The sequence below is a fragment of the Xenopus tropicalis genome, chromosome 5, assembly GCF_000004195.4.
Source record: "Xenopus tropicalis strain Nigerian chromosome 5, UCB_Xtro_10.0, whole genome shotgun sequence".
NCBI lineage: Eukaryota > Metazoa > Chordata > Amphibia > Anura > Pipidae > Xenopus > Xenopus tropicalis.
In genome coordinates this window covers 32351073-32378734 of record NC_030681.2, presented here as the reverse complement: position 1 = coordinate 32378734, position 27662 = coordinate 32351073, and the positions used below count along the sequence as shown (strand labels likewise).

Here is a 27662-nt window from a genome sequence, read left to right as displayed (position 1 = left end):
CACAGTCAAACACATATTTACTTTCTGAAATGATTCAAAGTGCAAGAAAAGGAATAAAAAGTAAAGCTTCCACCCCCAAATTATCCCCACATGGGTAAAAATTCAGTTCTCTTTTCCCATCCTGATTCCGCTTTATTTAATTTTTTTAAAATCCCTGCAAATTAGGTGTGCATTGGCTCATCTATATTTCTGTCACTGCCAGATATGAAACATGTCTTAGTTCAATAAATTAGCTTAAACAGAAATATATTAATCCTTTAAGGAAATATATAGACCAAAATGAATATTTCTGTAAATGGGTGGAAAAATATAAGAGGCATACAGAAACAAAGTCTGTAACTGTGTGTGCAAAGTAAGCAGGGAACACTCAGGAACCTGTGTCGTACTGACATGCCCTTTGGGCAGCTGCCATTAGCAACCCTCCCTGCACATCTAGAGCTAAAAAACTCCAGACACCAGTTTAAAAAGCCGACGATGTCAACCAATGGAAAAAAATGTAAGAATACTGAAGTACTGAAGATTTTGGAGAGGTATGCTGTAAACGTCCAGTGGGTTAAAAAGTCTACACATTGGATTTGGGTGCTGAATTAAGAGGAATCTCGCGGAGTTCAGTTCGCATGCACAGATACTCCCCTATCACTGCCATTAAAGCAATGCAGACAACGTTAAGAAGCCACCAGGTGAATGAACTGGGGAGCTGGGAGGTATAAATCCAACAACCAAACAGGTGGAACAGGTGGACTGTTACAGTAAAGTCCAAGCATTGCTTTCCTCTGCGGATAAAGTACAATAGACCCAGAGCACATGTCAACGAATTCAGGATAAAAGCCATCATAGAGACACGCCCGGGAACTGATGAGAATCCCAAAATTCCACAATTAAATATCTGGTCAAGGGAAGGGCTGTAGTGAACGACCAAGTCCAGCACTGCAATCCAAAGTCCTAAGCAGCTGTAGTAGATTAATTGCATTAATAAAATCTGGGAGATGATAAGGACTGGATCCCATATGTAGCTTCGGAATTGTCCAGCCATCTTTAATGTACACACAAACACTGTGAAATTTGTTCACAGGAGCAAGCCTTTCTGTGGGTGAATAAAAAGGAGAGGCATCTATTAGTATACTGTAAGCATACCAGTTTTCTACTGACACACATATATATATATATTTTACAGAATGCATCAGTGCAGGGTCAGACAGGACAGTCTGCACTTGGAGCCTTACTATCTACATATTTGTATTTACACTTAAGCATTCTCTGCACACACTGCAATCAAACAGTGCTTGAAGTGGTCAGAATATATAACAAATAAGAATATGTGCTTGGCTACAAAACAATAACTATTAAAGTTAGCATGTCTCTTTTGTGGATTCATCCTTATTTTACTTAGAAAGAAAAGCAATAAAAACTATAAAATGCTATTAAAACCCATTATGGTGCATTTCCTTACTGAATACGCCTCTGTATAAAGGATTCCAACTGCCCAAGAATTATAACTTTTGCTAACTGTCCCTTTCCTCCTGAGGGATGTAGGATATATAAGGCAGCTTTAAGCAACAATTATATGTTTTATTTATTGCTTTCAGTCGCATCTGTCAAAGTGTTTCATAAGGAGCAAGGCAAAAGCTCAAAGCACCTTTAAGCACATATCCCCTTTAAGATCTATCTAACACTATGTGGCTGCAGGGCATGTGCTAAACCATGATGTTCCATACAGAGATTTATGGCTTTACTAGTTTGGTGAGCAACTATCTGCAGAAAATTGTTAAAAAGAATAAAATGTTCTTGTTTGGCTTTATCCAATCCCATCCCCCAGCTGCTGTGAGGATCCTGATGATGCTCCTAAATCTTTATTGAAAACTCAAGGACAGGGCAGTAAAATAACAATGTTAAACCTATGTCCAAATAGCTGGCTATTACGCATGTAATTTCATCATTTGTTGATAAGCACAAGTGCACAAGTGGTACAATCCTGCTTGTGAGGCCAAAATCAGGTTCCTAAAATCTTGCCTGAAAAAAATGCAGCACGTACCCATGACTTTCATGTAATACCATACATATGAATGGGGATGCATCAGTAGCTGTTGAGTTCAGATCCTACACACCATGTGTTCTGCTGACAAGAACAAGTGGTATTGTTCAAGCTGCAAGCAGCAGCAGTTCTCTATACTGAAACTCCAGGGCCCAAAGGCCCTAACAATCACGTAAGTCAGAGGCTCCACTGATAGAGGCTTTCCCCTATCCATATTGGTGATTTAGCTACATATGGGATCCAGTCCTTATCATCTCCCAGATCACCAATATGGATAGGGAAAGCCTTCTAAGGGGTTTTTATACAATACTGGCTTATATCGATCAAAAACATGCATTCTATTTATAAACATTTTGGAATTGGGTTAAAAAGTAAGTTATCAAATCATGATACAACTGACACGGGTATTGCTTGAATATTTAAATTTATAAAAAAAAAATAAAATGTAATATGTTCACTTATTACCTCAGAATATCAGCATTTCCTTAAATGTAATGTATTGTAATCCTGAAAGAAAAAAACACTATGTTTAGTGCACACCAATAAATTAAAATAAATAAAGCCATATTAAACTGCATTTGTAGAGTGGGGTTTCACATTCAGATCACTGATGAGAAATCTGTACCCAAGTAGAACCTATATATTCTTAAAGGAGAAGGAAAGTCACAATTGTTGGGGGGGGGGGGTACAAAAATGTAGGCACCCCAAGTGACTGTATTCACTTACCTGACACTATTCCTGTGACCGCCAAGGAGCGATCCTCTTACTGCTTCTTCATTCTTTGCACAAGTATCAGGTAAGTGAATATAAAAATGATGAAGACAGCAGCACACCGGTTATTTGGCAACATTTCGGGCTTCAACCCAGTCTATTAGTACAAATACAATCCAGTGTTAAGGTAAGTGAATACAATCACTAAGGGGTCCCTAGCATTTGGCAATCTCCAGCCATTAAGACTTTCCTTCTCCTTTAACAAAAACTAGCTCAGGAGTTGTTAAGCAAAGATTAGCAAAGTGTGGGGCTGATTCCAGACGAGCCCCACCTAGACTAGGGTTTATTTGCAATGCTGACTTGCTCTCCTAGCCATTCCTTACAAGTTAGGGCAGAAGTTGCTTTGAACCCATATTTGTTGTCCCAGATGTTTGCAGAGGAATGATCTTTAAAATAAAAGCAATTACCGTATATACTCGAGTATAAGCCGAGTTTTTCAGCACTAAAAATGTGCTTAAAAAGTGAACCTCGGCTTATACTCGCGCTTATACTCGCATATATACGGTAGATGTATTTGCTGTGAAATGCGAGCCTAACGTGCGCGTGGCTTCTTACGTGCAGCATTGTTGACAAGCAGCGGCTGTATCGGTGCGCATCGGCGTGGCATCTTACATGGCATGTACGTGCGGCATTGTTCACAATGGGCTTCTCTTCACAGGTATGCTCATCGCCAGGGCACCGATGCGATGCGCATCGGCGGCGGCATCTTACATGGTGGCATCTTATGTGGCGCTTCATGGGGTAGGGGATAAATGAATATTGCGGCCATGAGCTGTGTAACGGTGCGCTGTGTGTGGATTGTGAAAGGCGGCACAGAGAGGATGGGGGGGGGGCTCAGTGTCCCGTCCCCTCCTTCTCTATACACAGACAAATAGGATTCCTAGCCATTTAGTTTAAATCTGTCAAACTGATCTATTGGCCCAATAGAGTTTATAGGCCAATTAATATATGATTAAAAAAAGCAGCATGAGCCTGGAAATGCCTTCAATATTTCAAAACAGGAATTGTGCCTGTGTCACAGTGAGCAGTGCTAATAATGGATGAGGCATATATCTAATGAACAGGTTGGAGTGCCACAGAAAGCAGTAGGTGTGTGGCACGGCGGCCTTTGAAGTGGGAGACCCAGGCTGGAGATTGTGTACTAGATGCTGCCAAGCACTTTCTCACACAACCCAAAGTAAATTTTAAAGGAATACTGTCATGATTTTTATGGTATACTTTTAGTTCTAAATTACACTGTTTACATAGCAAATAAAATTGTGTTCTTGAACCAACAAATGTATATATACTGGGAGCTGCTATCTTGATGCTTTCACATTGTTCTGCTAATTGGCTGCTGGGATGGAGGTGATATCACTTCAACTTGCAGTAGCGGCTGCATTTCCCTCGGCTTATACTCGAGTCAATACGTTTTTCCAGTTTTCTTAGGTAAAATTAGGTATCTCGGCTTATATTCGGATCGGCTTATACTCGAGTATATACGGTAATAGTCCAAATGTAAGCAATTTTGAACTACTTTTTAATGTTTTGGCTGTTTAGGTCGCTGAGCCCATTAAATAAAAAAGAAAAATGGACTGAAACCAGCGTTGTATTTCTTTCTTTTCCCTGCAGTCCCTCCATTATTTCTGTTCCATTGTAACTACATAGTTACTACATCATTGCTTGGGTAATAAGCTCTAGCAACCAGCAGTTTTTAATTTCAAGACCAAGCGATGCAGAACAAACACAAATGTAAAGGATGAAGACCAAATCAATGCTAAGTAACTTGTCCCAGAACACTGCAATAAAGGGTGAAGTGCCATTTATCTCAAGGTTGGCCTGCTTGCCAGACAGCCCTAACACATACTCAGGGGTCACACAGTTAACTAAGGGCCACGGCCAGCCCTGCTTGCTCTGCTACATTTAGCCTGGAATCAAGTGTGTATGTAATAATATGATACGCAGTGGGAAGTACAGAGAGCAATTCAGGTTGGACAGACACCACCGGGCAAGTTGTCGGTAACCGAGATGTTTAACCTGTAGCTGGGCTACAACCCGCCTCCTCCAACATCCCGGAAGTTGCCGCTTAATGACAACCGGTACTTATGAACTGAATGAGAAATTAGCCCTCACCGCATCGTAACTACTCTCCAGGCCGCTCCGCAAACACAGCTTCCGAACCAACTCCATTACCAGTTCCAGCGTCTCCACTCTCCAGCCTTCGCCATCACAGCTGCTTAGGGATGACGACACTTCCGGTGCAAGGCCGGAATGCCAATACACGCACAGGAAGTGACGTCAAAGAATGACTAGCATGCGTCACCTTTGTACACATTTATCGCGTGTAAGCGGCTTATGTCACGTCACCCAGCCTGCTGTACATTATACAGGCCGCAGCTGCTCTATGTGGCCTAACTCACAAGGGCTTTTATAGTGTAATAGGTCGTATGTTTAACTACAAATTGCTGCGGCAGTATGAATATCGGGGCACGGTGGGACTTGTAGTCCAGCAACTAGCAGCTTCACAGAAAGTATGAACTACATTGAATGTGAAGTCTGCTTCCTAATTACATTGGTAGATTGTGCCCGTTCCGATTTTGACGTACTGACCCTAGAGGAGGTTACGTATAACCTGGCACACACATTCTAACGATCGGAATTGACAGTGAGCTTTTCCGCCCTCATTTGCGGTGCACTTCCGCTGCCGCTTGCGCAGAGCTTTCTTACTCCTCTCGCTGCTGGCCGCGGTGTGAGTCGGGAAGGCGGATCCAGGGAGGGGGAGGAGGTTACAGTGTTTATGTGTATCTCGGTGCTTCCTCAAACCGGTATAACCTGGGGGATCCCGCCCTGAAGGGGTCTCACACGCACGGTGACATTACCTGAGCAGCTGGCGGCTGAGCTGGGACCGGCCATGAGCTGCACCGCCGAGCTCTGCGGCCCCGGGGAAGGCGACATGGTAAGTGGGAGGCGGTGTGACGTGGGGGATTGGCGAGTCCAGCGGAGACTGTCAACCTGTTGCTCACCAGCTGTTTAATGACTACAACTCCCAGCAGCCCCTCGTAGCTATCACAGAAGTAATACAGGTGTAGTACAATAGCAGTTAGAGCTAGCTTGTCAGACTTCGCTATACAGTGACAGGTGCTTACAGAAAGCTAGAGTGACCATGGCACCTCCAGCCTGAGGCCCTGCAACACCCCAGGGGTGGGACCCAGGTAACATGCAGCACTTCTAGCGAGAGCTGGCCTCACTGGCAATGTTACACCCTTATTGTATATTGGCTTGTGTTTGCTCAGCAAATGTCAAGTTGGCTTTGATATTGTCTGATTCCCCAGAACAAATACATTGACCTCCATTGTAAAGGTATGGGACCTGTTATCCAGAATGTTTGGGACCTGGAGTTTACCAGATAAGGGCTCTTTCCCTAATATGGATCATCATATTTTAGTCTAAAGTCCTCTAACAGGGATTAATTATATCTTAGTTATGATCAAGCATGAGCTTTTGTCTTATTATTACAGAGGAAAAGGAAATCATTTTTAAAAATATTTGATTAAAATGGAGTCTAGGGAGACAGCCTTTCCTCTGTAATTCTACGCTTCCTGGATAACAGATTTTCCAATAACGAATCGCAAACCTGCAGGGTAAGCCATATTTCTGTATATAGTGCATTTTTCAGCGTCCTTTCTTTTCTTCATACACTTATATGTACTGGCATGAATGTACATTTTTATATATATTTTGTATATGAAATGTTTGGGGGTCAGAGAAATTAGATAATTAGTAACAAAGAATCTGGATGTGCTGCTCTTTAATTATTAGTAATCTGATATGAAAATGGAATGCATTGTGAGCTGGAATTCTACTGCTCAGCTGTACCAACTGTATAATACTGAGGCTAAATGCTAATAATGTAGATTGAATGCTTATATTATAATGGATTGTTATCACATTCTTCCATATACATATCGTGAAACATATAGAGGGGAGGTTGTTTGACATGCTTAGTGACCATATTGCTTTTTGGGACAAGTTCAACAGCACAATATACACTTAGAAGTGGTTATTTTGGCATGAGAGACTTTATTATTTACATTTGTATGTTATTCCCATTGACAGGGTGGCTGCCATTGCATATCATTTGTATTGACACTTATTTATATTACACCAACATATTACACGGTGCTGTACTACAAATGGGCGTATATTAAATGTTGCCGTTAATTTAGTACGCCCACTGGATCTGATTTGTTGGCATACAGCAAATTCAGACACATTTTAGCACTTCTTGCAGGATTGGGATTTGGCAGAATCCTTAGTTCTTATCCCAACCAAATTCTAATTATTGAAGTCATGTGACTTTTAGGCAATGGGCAACTTTTTTTTGAAGATTTCACAGTATATACAGAGGATCAGGTTTGTTGAAAAGATTCACAGCATAGTTTTGTAAAATAAACCGGTGGTTGATAACCAATTTTTGTGTTCTGAGTCTCTTTATTGATGAAGTGCTTATGGGTAGGCTGGATTCTTTCCTTTTTGGATTCTGAAAGGTTTTTTTTTTTTTTTACTGATCATATTGTCCTCACACTTGAATGTGCAAATTAGAGTGTAGATTTGGATTAGTATTTAGCCAAGTACTTGGTGTAGGATTCTACATTTGGTGCATGTTTGGGTGTAGGATTCTACATTTGGTGCATGTTTGGTTGTGATTATATAAGTGTATGTTCTGATTTGGAATATTTCTGATCTGTATATTCTGCATATGCTACTGTATATACTCGAGTATAAGCCGAGTTTTTCAGCACCAAAAATGTGTTGAAAAAGTCACCCTCGGCTTATACTCGAGTATATGGATTTAAAGATGTCACTCGCACCCCCCATGCTCCTGTGCCCACGTGTGAGCGCTAGCACAATTTCATTGGAATGGAAGCGCATACAGCGCTACTATTATGGGAGCGGACACAATTCATGCTGTGGGCTTCATTCAGGGACGGCTACATTCATGTGCTGGGGAGCACACACAACATGGCTTCATAGGATGTGAGTGGTCACTGCACAAATGCGATTGATGGCTTTTCCATGGCTGCATAAGGCCCCTGTGAACCTGCACAAACTGTAAGTCTACCAAACAAGTCCAGTTGCTTTAAATTTATTTATACTAGATGTAAGTCTACCCTGATGCACTCTCACAAATAGAATCTTTGCTGTCAGTTGTGCTGGGAGACATGCTGCAATGCAATGGGAGGGCACACAGCAGGATGACAAGTACTTGATACTTAGTATGGCAGCTTCCTTAGCCTTCCCAAACTTGCCTGACAGTTAAAAAAAAAACTTAGCAGTAGCCGCTGCATTTCCCACCCATGGCCCTCTAATCTATACCTGGCTTGCTTGTTGCAGGTGCCTAGGTGTGTATCCTTAGTCTAAGTACTGTGACGTTATTTAAATACTACATCCATTGTACTGGTTAGCAGTTTGCCAAGAACTGTATAATGTAATCCCTAACTTCCTCCAAACATACTCTGTATGTCTAATATCTTGCCCCCTGGCATTTAATAGGCCTTGGGATTTCTGGCAAATCTGTCAGAACTACTCAATTGTTACTTTTCAGCACTCCCATACCCAAGTAAATTTGCAATATTTTAACTGTTGCCAAACCGCTTGATCTGTTGTGTTTAATGCACCCTTGGGTCATACATATGTATTAATTGCCCCAAAAAAGTCATTTTTTTCTGGACATTTTCATTTTCTGATGTTACTCACTCTTTAATTCTTTTCACTAAAATTAGTTACTTTAAAGGGGTGGTTCACCTTTGTTACAGTTTGGAAATATAAATTGATAGTTGTTCACCTTTGAGTTAACTTTTAGTGTGATGTAAAGAGTGCTATTCTGAGAGTTTGCAGTTGGTCTTTTTTTTTTCATTTGTAGTTTATTAGATATTGGGTCCAAATTACCTTAGCGACCAGGGAGTGGTTTAAATGAGAGACATATAGATATATAAATAGTAACAATAAAACTGTAGCCATTTCTGCTATTCATTGATCTGGTTGGAAGTAGTGATCTGTGGCTGCACTTCCTCCACTCCTTACTCCACTGCTTGTAATTCTGAAATGGACAGTACAGCCAGGGTGTTGGTGATTTGGGCAGAGAGGAGACACCTAAAGGTGGCCATGCATGTTAAAATAACACTTTCCTGCAACCATTGTTTGACGAGATGACTAAAGGTCCCCATACACGGGCCGATTTATAGCTGCTGGTATCGGTCCCTTGGACCAATTTGGCAGCTTGTCGGCCCGTGCAGGGGCAGAACCGAGGGGCCTGGCCGACCAATATCTGGCCTGAAAATGGGCAGATATCGATCGGCCAGGTTAGAAAATCCAGTCGGATCGGGGACTGCATTGGCTCGTTGATGCGGTCCCTGAACCAACTGCCCCATTGCCGCGTGCAGAATTAGATCGTTTGGCCCCAGGGCCAAACGATCGAATTCGCCTACATGCCTCCCCGATATCGCCACCCGTAGGTGGGGATATTGGGTGAAGATCCGCTCGCTTGGCGACATCGCCAAGCGAGCAGATCTGCCCGTGTATGGCCAGCTTTATATCCAAGGCTTTTGCTGATATCTGTCGCCTTCTCAACCCACCACACACCTACCGAATATTACATGAAATCTCTTTCGTACAGTAATATTGGTGTGTGTATGGGCCCCTTAAGCATCTATGCAGCACTGCCTTTGCAGGTAGCTATTTTGAAAATGATTCTTTCAAATGAAACTAAATTGCAAGTATGATTTAAATGACTGTATTTATATTTCCAAACTGTAATAAAGTGTAACCACCCCTTTAACTTATATGCATATCATATCAACAGAGCCAGTATTACACAAGGCATTACCTACCCTCTCTTAAAAAGTTACATTAGTATAGCGCTACAAGAGAGTCTTTGGTGCATGTCTTTCAGTGTATGGTGTGTCACATGCACCCTCAGTTTTTAATTATTGCTTTTACTCAGAAACACAGTTGGTTTTGCTTTTATTTTAAAATTAATGATTGGCCAGTAGAATGTTCTTTTAATCACATCTCAAGACAGAATAGAATTTGAGTTTGTCTGAGAATGCCATTACATTGGGAAGCAGCCAGCTTTTAAGGGAACACAAATGTGACAAAGCTAGAAGCTACAGTCTACACATTTGAAGGGGCCAGAGACTAAAAATAGCTTATATATATTGATATGTAAAACTTTCCAGATGTTAAGTAACCACCCCAATAAACCCTGTCATGTTTAGCAGTTCTAACAATAGTGAATATTATTTTTTGAGATCTCAGTTAGTCTGGGAGAGGAAGTGTGGTGAGGTAGGCTGCGAAGCAGTGAACTAAAGGAGGAACACACTCAAGAGGTTGCAGAGAGATGGAACAGTCTTAGGGGAACTGGGTGGTGGTGGCAGAAGGGCCAGGCAGTATTGCCCTTGGTGCCATTGGCATTAAAGAAACAGTGACACCAAAACTGGTATGGTTTAAAGTAATTACAATATAATGTACTTCTGCCCTGCACTAATAAAAACTGTGTTTGCCTCAGGAAGATTACTATAGTTGATATAAACAAAGCTTCTGTGTTGCCATGGGGGCAGCTATTCGAACTGAAATAGGGCTAAAAGGTTACATAGCACATAATACTTGTAACGGTGGGGACTGTTACATTGTCCCCACTCTTCTTTTTGGGATCTGTTTTCATCTAGATGGGCTTTCTAAAAACCTCTTGCCTCTGGATTTTTTTCACCTTTATAAAACTTAACCTGCGCTCTTCTACCCTGTTGTGTAAACTGGTCTCTTACAGTGTCACTGGAATGACGTAACACTTGTATCTTAGGGCTCTGGCACACGGGGAGATTAGTCGCCCGCGACAAAACTCCCTGTTTGCGGGCGACTAATCTCCCCGAGTTGCCTTCCCCTGCCATCCCACCGGCGATGGCAGGGGATGGCACACCCGGCGGCGCAATTTCGCGCAAATCGCCGAAAAAGCCTCGCGAGGCACAATCGCACCGCCGCGTGTGCCATCCCACCGGCGACTTACATTTTCGCCGGTGGGATGGCAGGGGAAGGCAACTCGGGGAGATTAGTCGCCCGCGAACAGGGAGTTTTGTCGCGGGCAACTAATCTCCCCGTGTACCAGAGCCCTTAAGCCAAAAAGAGATGATAGGGCTGATTTGCTAACATAGATGGCAATTTGCACTAGTGCCTGTGCCAGTACATAATTTGTACATAAGGTATGGAGTTACAAATTACGGAAAGACCCCTTATCTGGATAACCCCAGGTCCCGAGCATTCTGGATAACGGGTCCCATACCTGTATTATTCAATTTATAATCAAGTCCTGATGTTTTTTAAGCAGAAGTTATTGGCCAATAAATTCACACTAAGGATCCATGTGAACATGTGGCTTTTAGCAGTTTGTTTTGTTTTAAAGCAGAATTTCTTCTTTTAAATTTTGCATAGGCATGTAAAGGGTTGATATATATTATCCCTTGCAGTCTTTGTTTATGAGAGCTTTTTTTTAATCAGGTGGAAATTTGCAGTTGGTAGGAGGTAACTGAGCTTTCTCCATGAAATATTCAATAGGACTTGTATTTGCTCTTCATTGTCTTTCTCTTTGGAAAACTATAGTAACAGTTCCTTTACAAGAGACTGATGCATTATAATGTACCATAGTCCCCTCTGTTTTTTTACTCCATTCTAACCTAGGCCATACAAACATTCTTCAGCTTATTGGCTCCCTTCTTTAACATTTTATTTATTCAGTATCATACCAATGTGGAGGCAGCTAATTAGTTTGTTGACTCTTGGTTAATAAGGCTTGATGTATGAGTACTGGGCAAAAAATGCCTTCAGTTTATGGCCAGGGCAGCAGCCAACTTTGTATATACTGAGATGGCTGCTCTGTATATCCCTGGTGGGTGGCAAATGCCAAGGCAGGACAGTAGGACATCAATCTCTGACGTTTAGTTACATACTGTTGATGTTGCATTATTTTCAGACCTGTTATTTCATCTGCAAGGCCAATATAGGCTGATCCAATGGTTTGTCTACTGTACAAATATATTGATCATATTATGAACCAGCCCATCAGGTCAGCACTGCTTTCATGGGCCTGTGCAATCCTCATTCAGTGTTATTTTGCAGCAACCCTGATTAATATCTGCTGGAGACCCAACTATATATCGTGGGGAAGGCTGCTGTTTTGGCTCCATGCATTAGCTGATAAGCTGCTGACCTAGCCAGGAGTGGCCAACTTTGCTTACAATACTGGCACATGTCTAGTCACCTGTCATTGAGCACATTGGGTGGATTGTGGCCCAAAAATGCTATGTGTAAACCCTGAGGTGGTTGAGGGCAATCCAGCAGTTTATCTACTGGCATTTTTCTAATGGCTGTGTGACATTAGCTTTTGACCTTTTACCTTCTGTAGTGAAATATACATTTGTGCATAAATCTGGTCGTAGGGCCCATGTGCTGCAGCAACTTCTGCACCTCCACTAGTTTGCTCTTGTATGTAGCTTTCCAATAGCAAAACAACTCTAATTGCTATATGGCCTCAGGTTTGTAGATTTGTGCATTTTAAAGCATAACGTGTGGTGAAGAACAGTGCCGGTCGTTGAAGCTTGCTGCAAGAGACAATAAAAAAAGATAACAGTAGCCACGTATATGAAAAAGAAAATTGTATACCTTATGCTATTTTAGTATTAAAATTGCAGTTCTGCACGACCTTGCCATGTATGTTGTGAAGGTGAACCTTTGGGTCTCCAGCAGGGGATATAAGTGAGTATGGGTATGCATTTACAAACACACGGCTGACATTTATCAATCTCGCAACTAAAAACCTCACAGTAATATGTTCCTGCTTTGCACATTGTTTAGAAGTTTTATTGGCCCATTGTACAGGGTAGGTTATTCTACTAATGTTTTTGAAGCTCAGCTTTCACTTAGGGCCACAGGTTTTTAGCTGGATTAAGATCAGGGCTGTGGATGGCTATACTAGGACAGTAACCTTTAGACACGGAGCCACTCCAAAGTTACTTTGACCTTGGTTTAGAAGCATTTTGCCCAAGTTTCTTTAGAAGAATGAAACAGGTTCTCTTGCAGTATTTTTGCCACTGTAGGAATGGGTCATCTGTATGATCTCTTCATACTACGGCCATGTTTGTGTTGGTGGTAATAAAGAAGGCCAGAAAAGCATGTCTGGGTTTTAAGTTTTAGTGGCCCACTAGCTAGTGCTTTTTGGACACGTTAAAAGCAATATTTGTGGTGCAAATCTAACACTTCAGCACCACTAAAATTCACTTATTCATTTATCATTCACTACTGTGAACAATAAGCAGTCTCTGCAAGGACATACTAAATATGTTGGAGCAGAATAAATAAAGAATAATCTGAGTGTCTAATGAATATAACAGGTCCTGGCTCTGTATCCCTGTTGCAAGCGTTTTGACTAAAAGGGATTGTTCATGTTAACGTTTAGTATATTCTAGAATGGCAAATTCTTAGCAACATTTCAATTGGTCTTCATTATTTATTTTTATAGTTTTTTAATTATTTGGCGGCTTCTTCAAATAGGGGTCACTGACCCCATAAACTATTGCTCGGTGAGGCTACAATTTTATTGGTATTGTCATTTTTTATTACTTCTTTTTATTCAGGTGCTCTCCTGTTCATATTCTAGTCTTTCATTCTAGCCAGTGCCTGGAAGCTGGAGCTGGGGTAACTTGAGCAACCAGATAGCTGCCAAAATTCTAAACTGGAGAGCTGCTGAAAAGAAAGCGATTATAGTTTAAGAACTAAAAACAATAAAAATGAAGACCTGTTGAAAATTGTCTCAGAACATCTACATCATACTAAACGTTAATTTAAAGGTAAACAACCCATTTAATACCAGTGAGTATTTACTTGTACACTTGCCATGCAGTGCACCACAGTGTATTGAGCCTCAAAAGGAAAATGGCAAAACCGTGCCGTCAGGCTGCCTGCAACATGAGCTGCTGTTTTCCACCTGCCTTATTCATGTAGCTGTGCATGATAGCCTCGTTGTCTCACGTGTATGCTGCACCTTCACTCCCATGGCTGCTTTGGGCAGAGGCTCCTAACTGCTTACTGTGCACCCTTGGTTACAAGAAGAATGTTACTCATTTATAGACTATGAAATCAGAAGAAGCTCTTTCTTTTTCAGGTGATTTCTCTTTTATTACAGTTTTTTTACATGATTTAATAGGAACTATTAAGTATTCAAAAAGAAGGAAGGAAGACGGTATTTCCCTACAGGAGGATACTGAACTGGTGTTAAGATTTTTATTTAGAAAACCTTCTAAATTATATACAGTATGTTTCTTTCCGTTTCTTGACTAAAATATTAAATTTAGTAGCGTTACAATATAGCCAGTTTGGGACCTGACCTGATTTTTCAGACAAGGGGTTTTTCCATTATTATTTTATCTTTATGGGAGATGAGCTTTCTAGATATCTGGTTTACATATAAGAGATCCAGAGTGTGTGTTTGTGTGTGTGTGTGGGGGGGGGGTATTCTGTGCATGGGCATTCGGAAAAGTAGTAACTTAGTATATATTTCAAGGTGTTTTGTCATTTAAAGGACTAATTCACCTTTCAAACAATTCAGTTCAGTTTTAATGAGCTGCTTCTTGGAAACATGAGAGGGTGGTGGAAAATTAAACTTTAATAACACACAAAATCAATTTTTTTGTACCTGTTTCCAGCAGAAAACATTGTTGGTCAGTGAAACATTAACTGCCCCTCTCTCGGGTAACCAATCCTTATGTACTACAATGACAAGCGCTCACTCTGTGTTTATGAGCCCACAGGGCAACCTTGGGCTTCCTCACTCTATGGGTTTAAGAGCCCACGGGGCAACCTTGGGCTTACTCACTCTATGGGTTTAAGAGCCCACGGGGCAACCATGGGCTTACTCACTCTATGGGTTTAAAGGAACAGTAACACCAAAAAATGAAAGAGCTTTAAAGTAATAAAAATATAATGCACTGTTGCCCTGCACTGGTAAAACTGGTGTGTTTGCTACAGTAACACTACTATAATTTATATAATAAGCTGCTGGGTAGCCACGGGGGCAGCCATTCAAGCTGGAAAAAAGGAGAAAAGGCACAGGTTACATGCCAGATAACAGATAAGCTCTGTAGAATACAATAGTGTTTTATCTGTTATCTGCTATGTGCCTGTGCCTTTTCTCCTTTGAATGGCTGCCCCCATGGCTACACAGCAGCTTATTTATATAAATTATAGTAGACTTTCTGAAGTAAACACACAACTTTTACCAGTGCAGGGCAGCAGCACATTATATTTTAGTTAGATTTATACACTTTCATTTTTTGGTGTTACTGTTCCTTTAAGAGCCTACAGGGCAACCATGGGCTTAATCACTATGGGCTTATGAGCCCACGGGGCAACCATGGGCTTACTCACTCTATGGGCCCATGGTTGCCCCATGGGCTTTCTCACTCTATGACCAACTGCTTAGTTGGGTCATTTCTGCATCTACGTGCACGTATACTGAAGATTTTGACTAGTTAAAGGAAGAGAGAAAATTTGAATTTCTTTAGACACCATGCTTTTTACCTGGGGAGTTCTTTTTTAGCTAAAGTGCAGAAATATCATTTCATAGCAGAATATTTGAATTTTCCCCTTCCTGTAACAAATAATGTGTAGCTGGTTTGCATTTTTGCAAAGCTATAACACCCAAGATTAGCAGCTTTATGTAAAAAACGCAAGAATTTACAAGTGAGTCATTTGTACCCTGTGGGTGGATTTGCTCCAGTGCAGCAGCTCACAACAAACACTCAGCATTTTGCATGGTAGCAGTAAAGTTTGAACTGTAGATACAGAACATTTTTATTTGATCCCTTTCACTTATGGACCCACTTTTAATGAGTTACTGAGCCCCACCTCATTTTAGATTATTGAAAGCATTAAATTTGTGACATGTAAGCATGTCTACTGGAACTAAAGAGTTAATGGAGAATTTTATTTCCATCTGTAAGTGCAGGGCCTCTGGGGTTTGTTCATTGTGAACTTCTTATAAATGTTTTTACGTATGACCTTGAAGCTGGCATTAAAGGCAGTGTCTCTGTTGTCTGGCGCCATGTGATTGGACAAGGTAATAAGCTCAGAGCAGAATGGTTCTTATCTACAGAATAATTAAAAAAAAAAAAGAAAAAAGATTGGCCAGGTAAATGTCACATTTACCACTAAATGCAAGAGAAATCTGTATACAAAGGACAACGTTGGCTCCAGTTTTCTGAAAACAATACATGCATTATTAGATCCTAGTTTAATATATACAGATGTAAACACTTTCATTGATGCAAGATCAGTTTGCAGTTCATAGTACTATGAATCTATACCGTGCCCACCATAGAATCCAGAATCCCAGAATCCATCAATTTAGTGTAGCACAAAGTAGTATGTGGTTGTATGACCCTGCCAGCTTGAGCCTAAATCTCCCTGTAGGTCACAGGCAGACTGTCATGGTCAGCCTCGGCTTATACTAGAGTATATAAGGTAATCCCCCCCCACCCCGTGCGAGCGGTCGTGCCGCCTGCAGCTACAGGCGCGGGGGCGGCTGGCTTTCCCTGGCTTAGATTTGCCACACGATTCCCTGGATGGGGCAAGAGGGAGCAGGTTACAGATGAGCCTCCAAGGATTGGAAGCAATGAGGCATATGCTGAAGATTTACTCAATTTCTTTAAAGAGAAACAAAGGTAAGGGAGAGTCGTAGTAAACAGTCTTTTATGAGGATTATCTTCAGCATCTGTAGGCAAATGTCATCTCCTCCTGAGCCTTTCTGGTTCATAGAAGTTAAGAAGTCAATTGTCATGGATGTGACCACTTTACACTCAGCCCAATCTGTCCTACTCTTTTGTTTTTAAGGCCATTTCTCTCTAGTAGAAGATTATTCATTGTGCATACACTGGTTGTGATGAGGGGCTAAAAGTTATATCTGACTAAGAATTGTATTAAATGGTGCTGTATGTGCTTTTGATGAGAATAAATCAAATTAAGAACACATAATTGAAGTAGTTCTGGAACGCCTGTCTTGAATGATATACAGGGAGATGCACAATTGTGGCAAAGTTCTCCAAACAATTTAAAAAATTCATCTTCTGTGAGGGTGGCTGCGTGAGGGTTTCCATAGGGGGCATGGGGGGGTTGAAGAGAGCCATGGTTGCTGTCAGGCTTTGATGCAGATCAAGCAGCCGACAGGACTGATGTGTATACTGGTATGTTTATATATGTCAGTTGGTTTCTTTTATTTGGCAAGAATAACCCCCCTGAACGTTCATAATTCCATACCTATGGTGTGCATTGGGGTCCCCTCTCCTGCTGCAAGGTCCAGACAGGAAATCCAAAAATAACCCCACTTACCAAAATAAATAGTGATTGTCTGTTCATCATACAGCAGCCCCTCTGGCATTTGCTGTAATCTACAGATTGGTGGTTGCCAAGGCTCTGCCCTATATGTATGCTTCTTTGCATGCCTGCTACCCAGTGCTGCTACAGAATATGTGTTGGGTGTTCTAGGCTGTTGTGCAGGGTGTATGGAAAAGGTTTCCCTTTTGTTTGCTGGGCTGTTGTGCATAGTAGGCCCCGGCAGTTGTGCTGGGAGACATGCTGCATTGCGATGGGAGCACACACAGCAGGATGGCAAGTACTTGATACTTAGTATGGCAGCTTCCTTAGCCTTCCCAAACTTGCCTGACAGTTAAAAAAAAACCAAACTTAGCAGTAGCTGCTGCATTTCCAACCCTAGGCTTATACTCGAGTCAATAAGTTTTTCCAGTTAAAATTAGGTACCTCGGCTTATATTCGGATCGGCTTATACTCGAGTATATACGGTATATAATATAAATACGTTTGTCCATTAACATATGGGCAGAAGCTCAGGTCTCCGCTCCAGATAATGTTGTTATATCTAAAGGTGGCCATACCCCTTAAGATCCGCTTGCTTGGCGCCAAGCGAGCAGATCTTCTCCCGATATCCCCCACCTAAGGGTAGATGATATCAGTCGAATCCAGGCTAATTCGATTGTTTGGCCCTGGGGCCAAACAATTGAATTATAATGACGGGTATAGGAAAAGTCGCTCCGGGGACCGCATCAATGAGCCGATGTGGTCTCCGACACGACTAGATTTTTAAACCTACCCGATCGAAATCTGGCTGATTTGAGGCCAGATATCGGTTGGGCAGTCCCATTGGTAGTGCTCATACACGGGCCGATTAGCTGCCGAATCGGTCTAAGGGAACCTTAACACTGATTTGTCAGAGAAATCTGAAAAAATGTAAAATGGTAGTTAACCTTGAAATTTTAGTTTGATGCTGACAGTGACAATTGCAGCCAGTCTTTATTGGTTACCCTGAAGAAGATCCCTCACGGGGTGGAACACACTAGAAAATTTATATGACAGTTGTTTCAAGCACACTGGGCAATTTATATTGTTTATAAATCACTTCAACTTTTTCTGTGAGTGTGGTGTGCAGTTCCCTTTTGTTGCTGCTTAATGGGTTACCCTCTGTGACATTACACCTCGCGATCAGTGCATTTTTTCAGAAAATTACAAATTTGTCATTTAGGAACATTTAGCATTTCCTTTAAAGCAGAGGATATGTGTGGACTGACAAAGTGGTCTATTCTTTTAATGGGTTAAGGGGTGGTTAGCTTATCGGGAGAATGATCCTCTCATTTGGCAGATTGTAACATATATGGCCACCTTACGGGCAGGGGTACACAGGGAGATTAGTCTCACTGCGACAAATCTCCCCGCAATGCCATCCCACTGGCATTAGAGAGGAAACTTCGGCAAATCACAGCGCGACTAATCTCCCGATCAACACTCAGGGCAGTGAAACACGGGGAGATTAGTTGCCGCGCCCATAGCCCCACCTGACCTAGCAGTTCAGCCATTTATAAACCTAAAAACATTTTATAATTATAAAATTATAGAATTATATTTAATGTTTTGCTGATGTGTATAATTTATTAGGCATTTGCATCTGCAAATGAGATAAATAGGTTATGAAGGGTGAAAAGGGTACAAAACGTTCCACTGGCTATGTATTCTATCATTCTGCATCATTCTAAACCTTGCATTTTTTTTTTCCGTAGGTGTAAACTGTTTTCACTAAGGAAGCTATTACACTATGGAGCCTGAAATTATCCGAATGTATTCATCTTCCCCTCCTCCTCTTGACTGTGTGGCAGACGATGATGACGAAGATGAGTTTGGAGAATTTGGGGGTTTCTCTGGAGTCAGTAACTCTGGAATGGGTTTTGGTGAATTTGAAACTGTTAATTGTTCCAAAACCCAAGAGGAGTTTATTTCAGCTAAACATGTTTTGCCTATTCAGGACTACTCTGACAGTTTGAACAACTTCACTAGCCTTACTGCTGTCAAAGACACTGATAACATCTTGGAGTCTGGTTCTAAGAAAGTACAACTTGGAGAAGTAGACACAGACGCAAGTTATGAAACAAATCTGTTCAATGTTGCTGCGTTTGATAATAAAGAAAACTCAGGAGAGAAAATAAAAAAGGCTGATTTGTATACGAACTCTGTAAGTCCAGCATCTTCTGGTGATGATACGGAGTTCACAAGCAGAAGCCTCGATCCACTAGATGTAACTTGTAATGGTGAGAAGCTGCACTGTGAAGAGAGCCTTACAAATGGCTTTGCAGCGAGTGATTTTGTTAATCCTCAGGGAATAGAAGATCTGGACAGCATTGATGAATCTAAGGGATTTAATACCGTTGCTGCTCATAGTGCTGATCCAAGCAGTAACTTTTTAACCAGTACTGGAGTGGACTTTGCAGATTTTTCCACGTTTTCAACAAAAGACTCCATACATTTAGGGGACACAGAGCTCAAGTCACATAAGGGTATAAATGAAGGGCAAGCTTTAAGTATTACAAGTAGTAGTCCATTAAGTAGTGTAGAGAATGGTAACCTACAAATAAAGGAAGTTGTTGCACATATCTCTGAAAATGGGGATGGAATTAATAGTTTAGCTCTTTCTAATTGCACTTCAGAAGGAGGCCTAACCGTGACCAACAGTGTTGCACCCCTTGACAATGTTGCTATTGCAACAGATATTAATACTGCTGAAAAAGTTCCAGTACCATTAGCAGCTACAGAAGAAACCATTGGCAAACTTGCAGACAGGGGAGTGAATGAAGAAGTGTTAGAAACCATTGATGACAATGGTTGTACTCCTCACAGTAATGCAGCAGGGAGCACAGAGAATGTTGAACATATACCCCAGAGCAACATAGATAATGGTGAGCATAGTTTGGCATTTGATAGTAGCATGTCTGAAGCTCCTTTTGCAAATTCACCTCCATGTCTAACAGACTTCAGTGACTCCAATAATACTTCTAATGGAATGTGGGATGATAAAGAAAATGATATGAGTGATGATTTTGGGGATTTTAACGAGACCAATGCAACCCCCTTCCAAGAGGAGATAAAACCAGTCGTTGACGAACAGTTGACTTTTTCAGGCCTTAGTGTTAAATGTTCTGAGGCAGATAAAGAGGAGGAGTTCAGTGAGTTTGAAGACTTTGGTTCACTGGCAAAAGATGATGAGTCAAAAAATTTGCCAGACTTTGATGATTTTGCAGACTTTAGCTCAGCCAGTAATCTTAAGCCTCATTCTGGCTGGAATGCTTTCGAGGGTGACCACTCAGAAGGGCCTTCATGGGCAGTGTTTGCGGATGAAAAAGATTCTTCACCTCCAGACTCTGAGACCTGGCCTTCATATAGGACAGACATACCATCTGGCTCTGAAGACCATGACGTAAAAACAGAAAACATCAATTTACCTGTATTTCAAGAGTCTGGTTTATCTTCTGTTAGTGATCAATCAACAGATGCCTGTCAGGTGATACAAATATTCCTTTACACTTCACTAAATGATAATTTGAATGAAAATCATGGTAATCATTAAAAGCCTTAAGATCTATGTTTAATTATGCAGCAGGGGTGGCTGTAACCAGACATCTGGTTGTTTGGAAAGCTGTTAGGCTTGCAAGCGTACTGCTGTATCTTATGCATATATTGCTGGCATCCAAAAATGTCTAGTCCAGTTTTTTCTCTTGGCATCAGATTATGGTGACTGGCTGCAATCAGAGTATAAACTCTACAGGCAGGTGCTCATTTCATGTACTTGTACAACCACTTCCACAGACTTCTAAAATGCATAAGGGCTCTGGCACATGGGGAGATTAGTTGCCCGCGGCAAAACTCCCTGTTCGCGGGTGACTAATCTCCCCGAGTTGCCTTCCCCCTGCCATCCCACCGGCGAACATGTAAGTCTCGCAAATCTTTTTCGGCGATTTCCCGAAATCACCTCGCCGCATCTGCCATCCCAGATCTGCCATCATCAGATCCGCCACACACCGTCAGGGCTGAAAAAGCAGATAAGGAGGTAGAAGCAATAGGATTTCTACCTCCTTCTGCCGATTCAGCCCTTACGGCATATTTTGGTCAGGCGCCTTCTATGGCGCCCGATCAAAATTTTCTAACCTGGCCGATCGGCGAGTCGTCCGATATCAGCAGCTTCCTGCGATATCGGTCGACTCGCCGACATGCCATACACGCACCGAATATAGGACGAAACAAGGTTTCCCACAATAGTATCGGTGCGTGTATGGCCAGCTTTAGGTGCCAGTAACAAAAACTCGTAGGAATTTATATACAATTAAGGCTAATACCAACAGGCGGATTCTCAGCCTGTGGATAAATGCAGACTAACAATCAGCCCCTCTGCTCGCATCAGCCCTCTCATTTGTCTGCACCCTGAGCCAGTGCATTGGCCATGATACAGGCAATTAATCATTTCTATTATGTATATACATAAGCTCCTCTGTGGCAGTGTAGGCAAGCCATTCAGTTTCTGCAGGACTGTCACATGTTATTTCCCTAGCAGATAGCAAATAACCTATTTTGAGTAAGGGGTTAAGAAGTTCAAATGCCATGGATAGCTCCCTATACACCCAATAGGGTGAAAACTTTACATATAGGACAAACAGATATAATGTATAAAAGTATATTCTAACATTGTTGGTGTTATTGGTTATTAAAGGAGAAGCAAGGTAAACAATCATTGGGCTTAAAGGTAGGCATCCCCCAATGATTGTATTTATTTACCTGATACCTCAGGCCGGTGCCCCTATCAGCAGAAAACTGCACTGGCCTGGGGTTTTTCCAGCTAGCACAACTGAGCGTTTCTCTTTCTCTTTTCTGCTTCTTTTTTTCTTTGTGCTGGGTTCTGGAGCGACCCCTGAATCTCATTTAATAGTATTGCATTCTTAACTTGTCATGAGTAGGCATAGGATTAAAAAGATAAACTATTAAGTTCAGTCACGGTACAGATACTATATGACAATCCTAATTCATTTTTTTTTCCCTTTCATAGCAATCATTACAGAATTGTCTTGAGCGAGTTATCCAGGTTTGTTTTCCTCTTCCTCCTCTCTTTCTGGAAGAAGAAAATATATCATGCTTGGATCGCTGGCTTAAAGCCGAGGCACATGAAGAAGCTGCAAAACCCATGCCAAGCATAAGGTAAGAAAACACGCTACTGGATTTATTATTGCACTGTTGGAATGGCTTGCTATATTTGAGTTTGTAGAGAATTTAGACTTTCTAGAGCTGCTGCTTAAAAGATCTTTAATGTTTTTCTGTCCCAAGCAGAGAAGTGCTGGACATCTGGACTGAGCTGCAAAAGATCCATGATGCTTATGGACTAAAGTACCAGTGGGGTGGCTCTCACAGCAACAAGAAGCTCCTTAGCTCGCTTGGAATTGACACAAGGAACATAGTATGTTTTTTACTACACATTTGTTTTCATTTAAGGCTTGAAAGCACACAGAGCATTGGCTCCGCTGCTCTTAGCCTGCCTTTTTTCTGGCAGAGAGAAGTGGGTCAACTCCATTCCCCAGCTCAGATGATATGCACTTAAAGGGCATGGAAAGGCAAAGTCACTTGGGGGTGCCAAAATGTTAGGCACCCCCAAGTGACTTTAATCGCCTACCTTTTACCCCGGGCTGGTGCCCCTGTTGGGAGAGAACAGCACCAGCCCGGGGTAGCTGCGAGCGCTTCCTTCTTCCTGTATCGCCACGCGCATGCACAGTAGAGTGAAAAGCCGAACTTTAACAGAGAAGTCTGGTTTTCACTCTACCGCGCATGCGCTTGACTCACAGTCACGGCTTAACGCAACAGGAAGGAGGAAGCGCATCGCCCCAGGGGCCCCGGGCTGGTGCTGTTTTCTCCTAACAGGGGCACCAGCCCGGGGTACAACGTAAGCGATTGAAGTCACTTGGAGGTGCCTAACATTTTGGCACCCCCAATTGACTTAGCCTTTCCTTCTCCTTCTCTTCTGTTCCTTTGAACAGAAGTCGGTCTGAAAATACAGACTTTCACTCCACTGTTTGTGCCTGCAGGACAGGAAGTAGAATTGCAATTTACTTTTATTTTCAGGTTGTACCCTGTTCAAGGCAAGAAATAACAAAAAGCATACATATTTCCTAATTGGAACAACAGGCATAATAGTATAGGATAAGCTAGCCCTAGTCACTGAACTCCTGTTGAAAAGGTGCTGTACTGCCCATTACAATTACTGGAGACACTTTATTTACAACTGCACAGAAAAATTTATGAGAATGTTTTATTATTAGCATTAAAATTTCCCACATATTCCAGCAGTGCTTTTCAGACATTATACATCATACTTATCAGCCCCAGCACTAGAAGAGCTTACTGTCTAAGGTCCCTGTTGTAGTCACACATACACACTAATTGTCTTCTGATGAAATCAACCATAAACTGCCTGTATGTTTTTGTATTGTGGGTGGAAACTGTAGTACCTGGAGAAAACCCCAACAAGTGCACAGGGAGAATATAAATGTATAATCTTAATTTACAGGCAGTTTGTGGATGTTTTACAGCTATTTTTAATTAAATGAGATGGAATACTACTAATTCTGTGTACAATCTCATGGTGTATGCTGGGAAGGGTTGTGGTACCTCATGGTTGATACAGTACAATAACACATGCCCTAGGGTATGGCCAACCAGTTGCCCACTTAGACTGTTTATACTGCAAGGTGCAGATTCATTTTACAGAACTGTCAGTAAAGTTATCAAGTCATTATTGCAAATGAAAACATAGCAACAGCATTGCAACTCCCAGTAGATATCAGAATAGCACTAAGTTGTAAGAAATCCAAATCGGGCTACATGGGAGTAGGAGAAACAATAGGTTACTTGAAAGCAGTTCTAATGTGTAGCACTGGCTCCTTCTGAAAGCTCAGACTCAGGCACAAGGCACTGAGATGGAGCCTACACACTAATATTGCAGCACAAAAAAATACATTTTTGTTTCCAGAGTAAATTGGAAGAGTGAATTATTTGCAATGTAAACAGTGTAATTTAGAAATAAAAAGTATACCATAAAAATTGTGACAGTACCGCTTTAAAGAAAATGTAAAAGCTACTGTTTTTTAAGCTGTATAAGTCTACATAGATAAAGAACACACACCAAGCAATGGAGCAGGCCACAGAGCAGTTCCAAATAATATACCAGAGCAGTTGCTAAATCATTTGCAGTGAAAGACTGCTAGAGTGGGATTTCTTCTATTTAACATCAGCAATCTGTAGACACTGCAACACTGTCCAAGGGGCATTTTTTACAGGTGTGTAAAGTTGTGGTGGGATGGTTACCAAGAAGGGTTCTTCAGGGGAAGATGTGGGGGAAAAACTTCTGATGGATTTGCATATGTAGAAATATAATTCTGGCACCAAAATAAATGAATAAACGCAATTGAATGTGCTAATCTGCATACAAGTAATTAAGATGTTTCTATAGCTTTTTACAGGCAACAAAAAGCAGCCAGTCATTGTACCCATGTATGCAGCCAGCCTGGTAAGCTCTCTATATATCCTATAAGCATACACTTGTAGTTGCATGCATCTTTCACTCAAAAAAAATTTACATGCCAGAAAAAACCATGAATCACTTCTCATTGAGCCTATAAGTAGAAGTGCAGTGAGCAGGCCTCAGGTGCAGTATAGAAAATCATGGAAAGTAGTTTAAGATTCAAAATATAATGTCATGTTGTATTATGTATTAAACTTGTTTGCCACTGCTTAGTGCAAACAATTTAGAACAGCATCACTCTTTTTCTTTTGGAAAATAAAATGACTTTATTGCACACTCACGGCATTACAGCAACTTTTTAGGCCTTGTGTAGCCTTTTATCAAGCTTGATAAAGAGCCACACAAGGCCTGAAACATTGCTGTAATGCCCTAAGAGTCAGAAAAGAAATCTGGGTGGAGCTTTACGCTAGGCTAGGATGTAGTGGAGAGAGCTAAAGTTGAGCTGCTCGTGCTACAGAATTTACATGGAACTGATTGCAGGGAGAAAGGTATGTTTATCTGGGAACAGTATATAGCTTGCTGAATCCCTGTTCATTTTTTTTTTGTAAGGTTTTCTTGGTTTTTTACAAACAAACCAAAATAAAATTGGGGTAGGAAAAGGTAGAAGAAGGATAGAAAGAGGATGGTTGGATCCCTGTTCTTTAAAGAATACCCGCACCTGATTGTCATCCCATTGACTGAAAACACCAGACTCTGATTTCACCTTCAAATTATATGATAATACTAAGGATTCACTTATTTTTGCCACACGCAGAAATTATAATTGGCTCATTTTGTTCAATAAATACATGATGAAATATAATCATTTTTGTTTAATTTGTTTAACTTAGTAACCAAAAAGCATTGTTGTTGCGTGTTGCATTCTATTAAGGCCCTCCCCTATTTAGTTGCCTGTGACTATGACCCTAAAAATCCAATAGCAATACTAATTTTCCAGCTAGAAAGCTGCTGGATGATCTTTAATTTAAAAGCCAGAGCAAACTACTGCATAAGGTTTTTGAATAGCATTATGTTTAATTAGGCTAGCTTCCCCTTTTAAAATGCTGTCAAACCACAAGTTTGATATGTAGGATAACATAAAAAAGTACCTTAGTTTTTATTAAATACCTTTTTTTTTTTTTTTTTACTGTAAAATCATTATTCTAACAAAATTGTGTGCTGTGCTTGTGCAGGGTATGCTAGAACCAACGAAGGAGCCATTGAAGCCTTTATCTGCTGCTGAAAAGATTGCATCAATAGGGCAATCTTCTCCTGTTCCTCCAGAAGAAATTATTTGTACTACTGATCAAATGCAGGTAAGCAGTAATTGCACACAGTTTAACTGAAAGAAAGTGTAATTCTTAGCAGCTGTTCAGCAAACATTAAGGGTAATGTCCCACGCAGAGATTAGTCGCCTGTGATACATTTCTGCTACTGCAGGCAACTTAATCTCCCTGAAAAGCCTTTTCACTGGCAATAAAGAGAATCGCCAGTGGAAAGGCCTACAAATTGCTTTGGTTTTCCAAAATTGCACAAAGTTGCCGGCAGGGAGAAGCTCTGCGTGACTTTGGAAAACTGAATTGATGTGTAGGCCTTTCCACCTGTGATTCTATCTATTACTGGTGGAAAGGCTTTTCTGGGGGATTAGTTGCGTGTATTAGCAGATTTATCACAGGCAAATCTTTTTGTGGGACATTACTCTAAAGGGGTTGTAAAGACCACCATCTACGTTGAAGTATTTTAAAAACCCCTTAAAATCTGCAACTTTGCATTAGAGACTTTATTCAGTATATTTCCAGCTTCAGTGTCTGCTATGCTGTCTTCTCTTTGCTCCAGGAGCCAGTCGGATACAAGTATACATGGCACTAACCAAATGCACTTGTTTATGATTTGCTCCTAATCCAGAGAGAAAACAGAATTGCTAATCCTAATGAGTCTGCATCATCTTTCAGTCCTATTCAGCGTGGCATACATCTCATGCAGTTTGGGTGCAGACTGCTTCAAGCGCTCACGCTCCTTATAGGTCATATGTGTTGCCATTCATTGGACTGCATCGGCGCTTGAAGCTTGCTGTACCCAAACTGTGTGAAGTATGCTAGGCTGAAGAGGACTGAGAAATGGTGTAGAAAATCTCCTGCATCAGAACAATCTCAGAAATACTTATTGCAGTTAACTGGAAAATAGCTTGTTAAGTATCTCCTGAGCCCTATATTTTTGGTTATTAATATATATTGCAGAATGCTTCTTTTAGTGCAGAGAATGGAATAAATATGTACTTTTTATTATGAAGGTAAACTGCCTCTTTCATGAAAGACTACATGGAAATGTGGGCATTTAGCAAGCAGTGGAGAACCAAGGTAATAGGCTAGAGGTGTAATTAATGTTCTTTCCTTGACTTCTGTAGGAATCCCTCCCACCTGTCCAGTTCGACTGGAGTAGCAGCGGCCTTACCAACCCTCTAGATGGTACGTCTCTCCGTAGACCTGCTAGCACCAGAGATAGACATAAGAAACCTCCAGAGTTCAAACAAACATCTGTTTGCTGACCTTTCCTTTATCTTTTTAGTGTTACCTTTGAATCTACAGGCTTTTTTTTCCTCCTTTCCTTTTTGGCACAATACAGCTTATAAAAGAGCCAATACATACTAATGTTCAGTATGAGCCCATTAAATAGATCTCGTCCTGACTAGAGAGGAAAGCTAATAATGTGCACTTTTTCACATCACTCACTTAGCCCCATCTGCTGTTTGTGGGTGGGAAAAGACCAGTTTATTACCCAGTATATTTATTTACTGTTTTTGGGAGTAATGGCACCACAGAGGTTGGACTCACAGTATTAAGCTCACTATTCCTTCTTGCTCTTGAGGTGAAGCTGGTATTAAATCGGCCCCTCTTTCCTACC

At 41.2% G+C, this 27662-nt stretch overlaps 2 protein-coding genes across 8 annotated transcripts in view; one reads left to right on the top strand and one right to left on the bottom strand.

Annotated features, from left to right (window-relative positions):
- sys1 (Sys1 golgi trafficking protein) lies at nucleotides 1–5052 on the bottom strand. Of its 2 annotated transcripts, XM_012962964.3 has the most exons (4): nucleotides 4916–5052; nucleotides 2759–2900; nucleotides 2498–2539; nucleotides 1–1084 (listed from the first exon to the last, which is right to left on the bottom strand). In XM_012962964.3, exon 4 carries the CDS (start codon nucleotides 1031–1033, stop codon nucleotides 563–565), a length of 471 nt encoding a protein of 156 aa, XP_012818418.1. In that variant the 5' UTR covers nucleotides 1034–1084; nucleotides 2498–2539; nucleotides 2759–2900; nucleotides 4916–5052; the 3' UTR covers nucleotides 1–562. The 2 variants fall into 2 exon arrangements, with proteins under 2 accessions (XP_012818418.1, NP_001016050.1); NM_001016050.2 differs by lacking the exon at nucleotides 2759–2900 and having other exon boundaries at nucleotides 245–1084; nucleotides 4916–4984.
- A 260-nt stretch (nucleotides 5053–5312) lies between these two features.
- aftph (aftiphilin) overlaps nucleotides 5313–27662 on the top strand; it is a 34937-nt gene continuing 12587 nt past the window's right edge. For 4 of the 6 annotated variants that reach the window (XM_012962673.3, XM_012962670.3, XM_012962677.3 and 1 more), the window contains exons 1-7: nucleotides 5313–5738; nucleotides 18952–20723; nucleotides 22260–22408; nucleotides 22535–22664; nucleotides 24711–24767; nucleotides 25955–26077; nucleotides 27166–27226. In XM_012962673.3, the coding sequence (XP_012818127.1) occupies nucleotides 18987–20723; nucleotides 22260–22408; nucleotides 22535–22664; nucleotides 24711–24767; nucleotides 25955–26077; nucleotides 27166–27226 (2257 nt within the window). In that variant the 5' untranslated portion in view covers nucleotides 5313–5738; nucleotides 18952–18986. The remainder of the gene's footprint in view (nucleotides 5739–18951; nucleotides 20724–22259; nucleotides 22409–22534; nucleotides 22665–24710; nucleotides 24768–25954; nucleotides 26078–27165; nucleotides 27227–27662) is intronic. The other 2 variants (XM_012962675.3, NM_001374739.1) reach the window with 2 other exon arrangements.

Coding starts and splice junctions, on each gene's coding strand:
- sys1 (XM_012962964.3), bottom strand. CDS start 1,033: ATGGCTGGACAATTCCGAAGCTACATATGGGATCCAGTCCTTATCATC.